This window comes from Cryptomeria japonica, chromosome 8 (genome assembly GCF_030272615.1).
Source record: "Cryptomeria japonica chromosome 8, Sugi_1.0, whole genome shotgun sequence".
Taxonomy (NCBI): domain Eukaryota; kingdom Viridiplantae; phylum Streptophyta; class Pinopsida; order Cupressales; family Cupressaceae; genus Cryptomeria; species Cryptomeria japonica.
The window spans coordinates 253,134,773-253,144,793 of NC_081412.1; the positions used below are offsets into that span (position 1 = coordinate 253,134,773).

Sequence of the window (10,021 nt, forward strand, 5' to 3'; positions counted from 1 at the left end):
CCTATCTATATATTTCCCTATCCCTCATTCTCTCTGTATTGCAATCTATCTATATATCTCCCTCCCTCCTTGTCCCTCTCCTTTTTTACATATTGAGCTCTCTCTCTCTCTCTCTCCTATGTTCCCCATATTGCTAACATAACATGACCCTATTGGTAGTGGAGTCTAATTATCATCTTAATTGATAGGTTTTGTTTGTCTTGTTTGGATCTCTGTAAGTAGATGCATAGTTGATTTGAAACTATAACTTCTTCATTAAGACCTTTGTTATACAAACAAAATCATTTGATAAATAACCTACCAATTAACTTTAATGCACAAATGTATGAAAAAATTAGATTAATTTTTTTCCTAATTGACTTTCCACACCTCTTCGACATACCCATTATACACCAATATGCAATTACTAGTAAAAACAAACATAACCATAATATTTACATTTTAGATCCATAAAATACCTTGTTAGGACTCTCACAAATATAAACATATGTAGCATTGAAAAGCCTCCCCTCCCCTCGTGTTCACATTTGCTTAGTACAATAATAACTATCATAGACAACCATAATATCAAAATAAAGAACAATATATGATCAAAGAAAAGAACAAAATAAGTCGTATAAAAACGAAAAAAAGCTTTCCAAGCTCAACAGTAAAAGGTCATGGCAGAAAAGGGCATCAGTGCACCTCCTCGCAAGTTTTGGCGTACAGTCAACGAAAATTGGAATTATTTGTGCAACCCTCTCTACACAAGTCAACCGCCATGAAATATGAAGCATGGCCACCGGCGAATAGATCCCCAAAACTGCACAAGCAATCAGCACTACTTCATCATTATAGAATTCTCCTGCTGTACCTAACTTCGCGGAAAAAATGAGTTCGCATGAAGGAAAGAAATCATCAAGAAGAATGGGCTGTGATTCCTCCGGCAGTAGTTTCAGAGACCTGGACACTGAATTTTTGACGGTAAAATTCCTGTTTTCAGTTTGAGTTTGTCACTTCAATTCTGTGTATATCCTGTGATATGCTTAATGTCTCTGTTTTGCAACTGGTGGTTCAAGCGGCGAAGTTGTTAGAGAAATCTTTACAAGTTCAACATTAAGCCACATTTGGGAATTCAAATAAACCCAAATGAGTATACAAGGTCCTGTTTTGGGCTCTGTTCAGCAGCATTAATGATACAGCGGGCACTTGATTTTGGGATGACATTTTTACTGTTATTCTGACTACTGTGTGCTAGTGGATTGAATAATTGCTGCTATATAGAGAAACTCTTCCCTTTCTAATATAATATTTCTATTATAAGAGAAGCCATAATGAGGATTTCCTAATAATGTCTCGTAATGAGCTTTGAAAAATATTATATGGGACTTATATTTTAAAGCAAACAAATGTGTTTATTCAAAATTTGGTCAAAATTAATTACCAAACCTTGCAGATTTCAAGGAGTTTAAGATTTCTCCCCATGCTAATGTGGATTTTAATAATTATTATTATCTTTTTATCCAATTGTTGAAACTTATCTTAACTGGGATTCCCTCGGAAATTGGCCTAAATGCCTCCTTTTATGCTTTGAGCAGAAGCATGCTAGAGTTAGTAGCATTTACTGAAAATTATCCTGCATACTTGCTTTTGCGCTTGAGTAGAAATATGCTAGAGCTAGTGCCTTGTACTCACCCGATTTGTCTCCATGGTCAGCCTGTGCCTATGACGAGGGTATTGATTATTACTGTTAAACTCCGAACTCAGTGCATCAGGTGAGAGCTGTGAGGAAATGGGTTTGAAACTAGCGGAATGAACCTTCACATGGCTTTTTGTCACCCTAGGACTTACGCCCAGTAATAAGGACTTTTCAGGAGGTTATTATCCTAGTAGTACTCCGGTTCCAGTATCCCTAGCTGACTGCAAGTATGTAAGTTTAAGAAGCTTAAACCCTTGCTTAATAGCTTATTTACTCATAGCGTTTGTTGTGATTTGTAAGTTTGAAGTTGATAAAATGAACAACTGCCATAATCCGCTATTGCCAGTAGAGTTTTGGTGTTAACAGTATGAGTTTGGTTCTCTTTTCAGTATTTTCTACACCTGCTAATTTAATAATGGTACTATTTTATGTTTTTAATATTTTCTTATTTTTCTTTATTGCAGACACAAGCTAAAATATGGATAGAGAACGTTTTAGAGAAAAGTTATGATGAAGAAGAAACTGTTGCAGATTTACTTGCAGATGGAGAAATCCTGTAAGTTTTTAATAGAAAAACTACTTTTTCAGTTGTATAAAAGATGGTGGGAATATATCATTCTATGGCTTACATGCAATAAACACGTGCACTTAATATATTATCAGATGCAATGCAGGAACTCCTGAAACAATAGAACCATCGGAATAGATGGTTTTTACTGGTATAGAAATGCAAGGATAATGCCCTGAGTAAGATTTTACAGGGTCTTGGAATTACTATGCATTTGTGAGGTGCTTTATAGAAATACCTACTACATTTAATAATCGTTTTTATATCTCTCCTTCTACATATGCTTCGATCCCCTCATCTATAAAATTTTGAGGTTTTACCTACCATGGGATTACAATGAGTTGCCTTACGTACAATTCAAGAGTCCCAAAATGAATCTGTTTTGAGAAAAAGAAATAGACCATAAATTGAAAAGTGGGCTCACATAAACCATGGCACACGATTGCTACCTTTTCCACAAGCTCATCCCAATGTGTTGTTTGTCTTTAATAAATTTCTGGTGCTGGTTCCTGGCAATGCCTAATTTTTCTTTCTTTCTTGTTTTTGTAAATATTAATGTTTTCTAAAAGTATATTACATCATTTTCACCTTGTATCCTGTTAATCACTTTTCCATTTATGATAAAATGTATAGTTGATTTAAGTTTTTCAAAGTTAAATTTCTGTCATTTTTTAATGAGTTTGCAGGTATAAAATTTCAAAGCTAATCAGTAAATTGATGGAGAATAAATTTGGTACACAGATTGACTCTCCGGTTTCAGAAGCAAATCACTTCGGAAAGCAGAGTGGCAAATATTTGCCTTATTCATATATTGATGCATTTCTGAAGGTAGTGTTATTTTACTTAGGTTTTCCTTCAGTGATCATTTTAAATTTAAATGCATAGTGCATCTCCTTTCTCAACTGGATATCTGGATAAAAGGAAAAGATTTAGGGTGTCCTTGGAAGAAAATGCCATGATCTATAGGTGGAACGGTGAATACACTTTAAATTTTGCAATAAATGCACTTATCTGTCCCAAATATATTTGAAGTACTATTCATATTTTGGCTTTAATAATTCAAGACAATACCACTTTCTGAGGTTGTATGCCTGCCATCCTGTGAGAGACTAGTAATGGGACAAGATTCCACTGTCAATCTTAGAGACATTGATATCCATTTTTATGGAATCATGTCCTGTTAATGAGTTTGTAATTGTTTTTCAGTTGGCTGATTGCACTTTTAAAAGCAAATTATATGGTCTTATTTTGTTGTGTTTGTTAACCAAGATCACCAAACTGTTTTAGTACAGATTTGTAAGAAGATGGGGCTCACTAGTGTAGATCTATTCTCTCCACCTGATGCTGTGGAGAAGAGAGATGTTCGAAGAGTTTGTCTATGTATTCGAGCTTTATCGAAGAAAGCCTGTTCAAATGATTTAGATGTATGATTTTTTTTCAGATGGGGTCACCCTTCTGTATTTTGAAAGATTTTTTTATAACTTTGTCAGTGTGAGATTTCAAAAATATTGTTGGACTTACAAGGATCTAATTGCTTTTGTGACAGGTGCCTGATTTTGATCTTGTCACGGATTTCCTATCCATGTCCCCAGAGATGGCTGATGTTATGCAGAAATATTTAAAGCAGGATATGTATAGCATGTCAAGTAGAACTTCCAACCTTGATCCAGAAACAAAGAAAGGATCAGCAAAGGTTAGTAGAAATATAAAAAGACTCTGAATTATAGACTCTAAGATTTAGTAGGGCAGAATGGTTTGCAGTTCATGTATTTTATTGCAATGACAATTTTATCAACTAATTATACTCATATCTGATTACATGTATCTTTTTTGGAAAGAACAATCAGCCATTCTTAACGTGTCCGCCTGAAGTATCACTATCAACTGAGGACCCTGATGAAGCAGAAAGTAAATTAAAATCTGCTGTTTTTGAAGTCTCAGATTCTTTTTGGGGAGAGAGTAGTGTTGCAACTATTGGCAGTCGTTCAGTGTCTCCAAGAAGCCCACAATCTGCAATTCATGGTTCTTCTTCCAAAAGTTCAACAGTAGGTGGTTCGTCTGTAAGGGATTCTCTAAGTGATATTAATGCTCCTTTCACACCAGAAAACGATAGGGATCAGAAAGACAGTGAATGTTTTAGAATCAAAGATACATTCCTAGCAGACGCTCTCAATATTTACTTAGAAAAATCAGATCGTTTGACTGTAAATAACTCCAGTGAATTTAACGATCCTCCAACTTCATTAAGTAATGAGGGCAATTTTTTTAATGAATATCCCACGGACAAATTTACTGATAAAAAAGATCCTGTCAATGGAGAAATGAAAAATATAACACCAGTGGCAGTTAATTATGATACCAATCCAGCAATTGTATCTGATATTCATAACAATAATGTTAATTTTTACAATGTAAAGGAACTGAAAAGTGAGTTTTTAGCCATGGATTATGCAAGCAAGGGAAAACTAAATGCTGTTGATATTGACCATGTAAACATGCCGAAAGAAGGCATTCTTCATATGTTGAACGAAAATGTTCCAAAAACAGGAGGCACACATGTTGACTGCTTAAAAGTGGAGCCTTTGCACACTATCAATGTTCCTTCCTCTGTGTTTATGGTGAATAACAATTCACATCATCTGAGTGACACTGTTAATGGTGGATATACACATCCCAATTCAGTGCAAGTCTCTGATGATTTTGTAGAAAGAGCTACAGATGACGTGGAAGTCAATTTTAAAAATGTGCTAAAAGAATTGAGAGTTGATGTTGGACCCACAGATGCACCAAAATTAGGAAGGTTGGATGCCAGTCATGAAAATGAGTTGAAAGGAGAGAGTGTGGATTCTTACTGTGCGAATTTCCCACAAGCATTAGACATTTACACTGATAAAACAAAAGTGTTACATGCCAAAAATGTTATTGGTTGTTACATGCATGAACCACAAACAAAATATTTAGATATAGATTTTATACATCAGGTAAAACCAGGTTATGGAAACACCTCACAAACAGTTATTGTTGACATGGGGACAGCCAATGTGCCAAATGCAGATAGCATGGGCATTGACTCTATGCCAAGTGCAACGGAGTCTTTTATTGCGACCACTGATTCTTCGTTGATAGCAGATTTCATAAATTACAATGCTTATGAGGAATGTGGACATTCTACTTTTATGCCTGTCTCCAAAGGTACTGAACAAGGAGAACTAAATAATATGGATGTCCATACCAAAGTCCTACACAAAGAGGAATTTGCTGGCGACCCCACAAATGCACCAGAATTAGAGAGCTTGGATGTTGGCCCCAAATATACACAAAAAACAGACAGTCTGTTTCATGACAACAGATTTTCTCCAGAATTTGTTAGTGTCAACGTTGATCAGTGTGTGAAAAAGAAAAATTTGAATATAGGCTGTGGAGTCATACTAAAAGGAGAGAGTGTTGATATGGTGAACTTAAGTGTAAGAGTGCTGGAAATAGATGGTGTGGATATCGCATGTAAAGTGGAGGATGAAGAACATGTTGCTACTTTTGAGAAGGGTATGGAATCAAATAATGTTGCTGATGAATATGCAAAGTTGCCAAAATCAGAGACTGTTGTTGACAGTGCTGCAAATAGAAAATCAGGTGATATCAACTGTGCAATTGATACTGAAGAAGATAATGTTGTCGCTGCAGGTAACAGTTTTGTAGTATATAATATTGAGAATTACCAAAATGTTTTGAAAGCAGATATTGTTGATGCTGAGAGAGCTATGAGTGTGGAAACAGGTGATATCAACTGTGCATTTGCGACTTCAGAGGATATTTTTGTCAGTCCTGTAGGAAATGGGTTGGACACAGATAATGTTGATCATGCATCCATGGATATGCTGAAATCAGAGATTCTTGTTGTTGACAATGTTGCAAATAAGCAAGCAGAGGATATCAACTTTGCATATGTGCGTGCTGAAGATGGTACTCTGAGTGCTCAAAAGGGGTTGGAAGCTGAACTAGTTAATGATTACAAAACTGTTTTGAAATCAGAGATTGTTGATATTGACGATGCTAGGCATATGAGAACAGGTAAAATCAGTTGTACAAATGTGACTGAAGAACATGATGTTAATGCTGCAAATGATTCACTAGCAGATATTGACAATGACTGCAGACAGTCTGTTGAGGTTGACAATGCTGGAGATATGAAAGTGAAGATTAATTGTTTAGTAGTGACTAAAGAAGAATGTATTGTTGATTCTGGGGATGCTATTAAATCAGATAATGTTGATGGTGACTCTATCAATGTGCTGAAACCAGCTATTGTTGCTGTTGACGGTCCTGCAAATATGCAAATGGGGAAAATTAACTGTGCAGTTATGATTGAAGAAATATCTGTTGCCAATGCTAGGAATGTTAATGACAAGTCAAAAGAAGTCCTGAAGTTGGAGACTGTTGATATTTGCAGTGTTCTGAATATGGAAACTGGGGAAAGTAACTGTGTAGATGTGACTGAAGAAGATTGTATTGTGAATGATGATAATGAGTTCAGTGCAGGTAATTTTGACCATGATTCCAAAAATGTGCTGAATTCAGATAATGTTGGTGTTGACTATGCTTTGAATATGAAAACAGGACATGTTGACTTCCTAGATGTTACTGAAGTAAAGAGTACTGTCAATGCTGAGAATGGTTTGGAAGAAGATGTTACTAATCATCTGGAAAAGGTGTTGAAGTCAGATACTATTTTTGATAGTGGTGTAAATATGAGAACAAGAGGTTTCAACCATGGAGTTGTGGTTGAAGAAGCCAGCATTATTAATGAGTGGAATGGATCGGAAGCAGTTAATATTGGATATGGGTCTGACAATGTGATGAACTCAGAGCTTATTGATATTGACAGTGCTATGGATGTGCAAATGGTGGATACTGGCTGTTCTGTTGTGATTGCAAAGGATCATACTGCCTGTGCTGCTAATGGTGTCAAAGTACTTCATGTTGTCGATGACACTAGTAATATGCTGCAATTAGAGACTCTTAGTTTTGACAGTGCTCTGAATATAAAAACAGGAGATATAAACTGTCCACTTGCAACTGAGCTAGATAGCATTGCTAATCCTCGGATTAAGTTGAAAGCAGACAAAATTGACGAAGATGGCAGAAATGTACTGAAATTAGATACTGATAGTTCAACAAATGTGAAAACCAATGATATCAACGGTGAAGTTGTAGCCAACGATAATAATGTTGTTGATGCTGAGAATGTGTTACTAGCAAATGACAATGCCAATGGCTCCATAAATATGCTGAAACTAGAGACTGTAGGAGTTAACAATACCGTGTATATTAAAACAGGGTATGTCAACTGTCCAGTTATGGGTGAAGTAGAAAGTGCTGCCCATATTGGGAATATGTTGACATCAGAGAAAAACAATAATGACTCCATAAATATTCTCAAACCGGAGACAGTAGGTGTTGATAATGCTGCATATGTGAAAACAGGGGATATCAACTGTCCACTTGTGACTGAAGTAGAGAGTGTTCTCCATTTTGACAATGAGTTACAAACAGATGAAGTCAAGAATGACACCAAAAATGTGCTAAATTCAGATAATTTTTGTGTTGGCGATCCTTCAAATGCAAAAACATGGGATATCAACTCTAAAGTTGTGAATGAAGATGATGGTGTTGTCAATGATAGGAGTGAGATAGAGCCAAACAATCTTGACCATGACATAGACAAACCTCTGGAACCAGATATTGCTGCTGTTGATAATGCTGGAGATCTTAAAATGGGGAATAACATTAAGGCTGTCGAGCCAAATAGATCAGAGGCAAGTAATATGGACATTGTCAAGTCAGACTTTCACAAGGGAGATCATATCAATTATGACTACTGCCCTATTAGAAAATTCAAGCCATCTGAAATTCCAGAGGAAAACTCATTGATTGCTAGTGATAGTAGAAACCAGCTTCAATCATCAGCAGATTGTGAGCATGGCAATGACTACGAAATCCAACAAAAGGAAACTGTAATGCAACACCTTAACCTGCTTCTATTAATCTTGACCTCTCCGATTTATATTGTGATTTTTGCTACTGCCTCTTATTTAACTTAACTTCTTAGTAAAATCTCGTAAACAAACAAACTTCTAAATATTTACTTTCAAAATCTCCCATGAATTTTTTAGGGAAAAAGGAGCCTCGAAAAGAATGAATCAGAAGAAAAAAAGCACATAAGAAAGTCTCACGGGAAAAGGCTATGGATCTCAGTTTTTGCTTGTGGATTAGCAGCTGGAGTAACCATGGGGGTGATACGATTGTTGAATAGGTATAAAGCCAAAACATGACAGAGAAAGATTGGGCGTTCTAGCAAGCTCGTTTTATCTTCCCTGGAATATTATCTCTCTAAATTTTTTTCAACTGGTTTCTCTTTTATGTAGCATACTTAGATACAACTCTATATCTGCCTTGAAAAACACTACAATTTTAAAAAAATATAGCGAGAATTTTTCTGGTATTCAGGAAATGTTTCATTTTTAGCCATTTTCAATTATGGTGGCATTTTTTTCTAATTTTTTTCTATTCTTCTGATGGGTACTGAACAGCAGGAAACAAAAAGAGTTTGAGATTAAAGAAGGAGATACACTGTCAGACATATCCAAAAGAGCTGGCAAATCCAGTTGGAAGGAGTTAGTCTCTATTAACTCTGAAATAAAGGATCCTGACTTAATTTATCCGGGTCAAAGAATTAAATTTAAATAGAGTACAGATTATTATTATATGTGATCTTTTTATGTAATTATTATTCTTCTCTAAGAAATTCACTATGTACAGGCCAAATTCTGTTGAAATGGAGTACAGATTGTTCTTATATGTGATCCATTTTAGTAATCCTTCTTCTCTAGGAGATTCACTTTGTACAGGCCAAATTCTGTCACAAATACAATATTATGGTGTAGTCAACTTTTACAGTTCAGTTTGTACCAACATAACCAAAAAGGATTTGGTTTGTAGCAGGTAACAATTATTATTCTTTCTCTTTGAAATTTACTTGTACAGGCCAAATTCTGTTGAAATAGAGTACAGATTATTCTTATATGTGATCTATTTTAGTAATTATTATTCTTTTCTGGGAGATTCACTATGTACAGGTCAAATTAAGTATTCATCATATGATGAGTTCTGTCACAAATAAATTATTATGGTGTAGTCACTTTTTACAGTTCAGTTTATACCAACATAACCAAAATTATAAAAAAATGGTTTGTGGCAGGTAACCATTTTCAGAGAGGAGTATAAGATAATAACAAAGAAATAAATTGAAAGGTATTACATGGCCTTTTTCATTAAGTTTTGTGGTTATGTTGTGACACAGATACATCATGATAAAATGGCGTGATCTTCTATAGAGTTTGGGTTTATTTATCTGAGCTTTATTAGATTTTTAATTGCAAAGAAATAAGATAAAATAAATTGAAAGGTATTACATGCCCCTTTTCATTAAGTTTTGTGGTTATGTTGTGACACAGATACATCATGATAAAATGGTGTGATCTTCTGTAGAGTTGGGTTTATTTATCTGGACTTTATTAGATTTTTAATTGCACACGGTCTTATATTAATTGATACATCTTCTTTCTATGTACATGCATTCGTATATGCTAGACTTATTTATCTACCATGTATGCTTATCCATATATTAATTTTTAAATTGTTTTTGGATAGAAGCAAAATAGCGTATCCTTGTCTACTGTGAGATCAAACAGGAAAAAGGTGGCTAAAATTCTGTAACA

At 35.1% G+C, this 10,021-nt stretch overlaps 1 protein-coding gene across 6 annotated transcripts; it reads left to right on the forward strand.

Annotated features, from left to right (window-relative positions):
- The first annotated feature begins 633 nt into the window (after nt 1–633).
- On the forward strand, nt 634–9,605 carry LOC131059991 (uncharacterized). Of its 6 annotated transcripts, XM_057993063.2 has the most exons (10): nt 634–963; nt 2,143–2,234; nt 2,933–3,074; nt 3,539–3,670; nt 3,793–3,939; nt 4,085–8,257; nt 8,417–8,556; nt 8,834–8,917; nt 9,063–9,245; nt 9,502–9,605. In XM_057993063.2, the coding sequence occupies exons 1-10, from the start codon at nt 871–873 to the stop codon at nt 9,503–9,505; spliced, it is 5,190 nt and encodes a 1,729-aa protein (XP_057849046.2). In that variant the 5' UTR covers nt 634–870; the 3' UTR covers nt 9,506–9,605. The 6 variants fall into 6 exon arrangements, with proteins under 6 accessions (XP_057849046.2, XP_057849045.2, XP_057849047.2 ...); XM_057993062.2 differs by lacking the exon at nt 9,502–9,605 and having other exon boundaries at nt 9,063–9,326; XM_057993064.2 differs by lacking the exon at nt 9,502–9,605 and having other exon boundaries at nt 8,837–8,917; nt 9,063–9,326.
- Nucleotides 9,606–10,021: the final 416 nt, after the last annotated feature.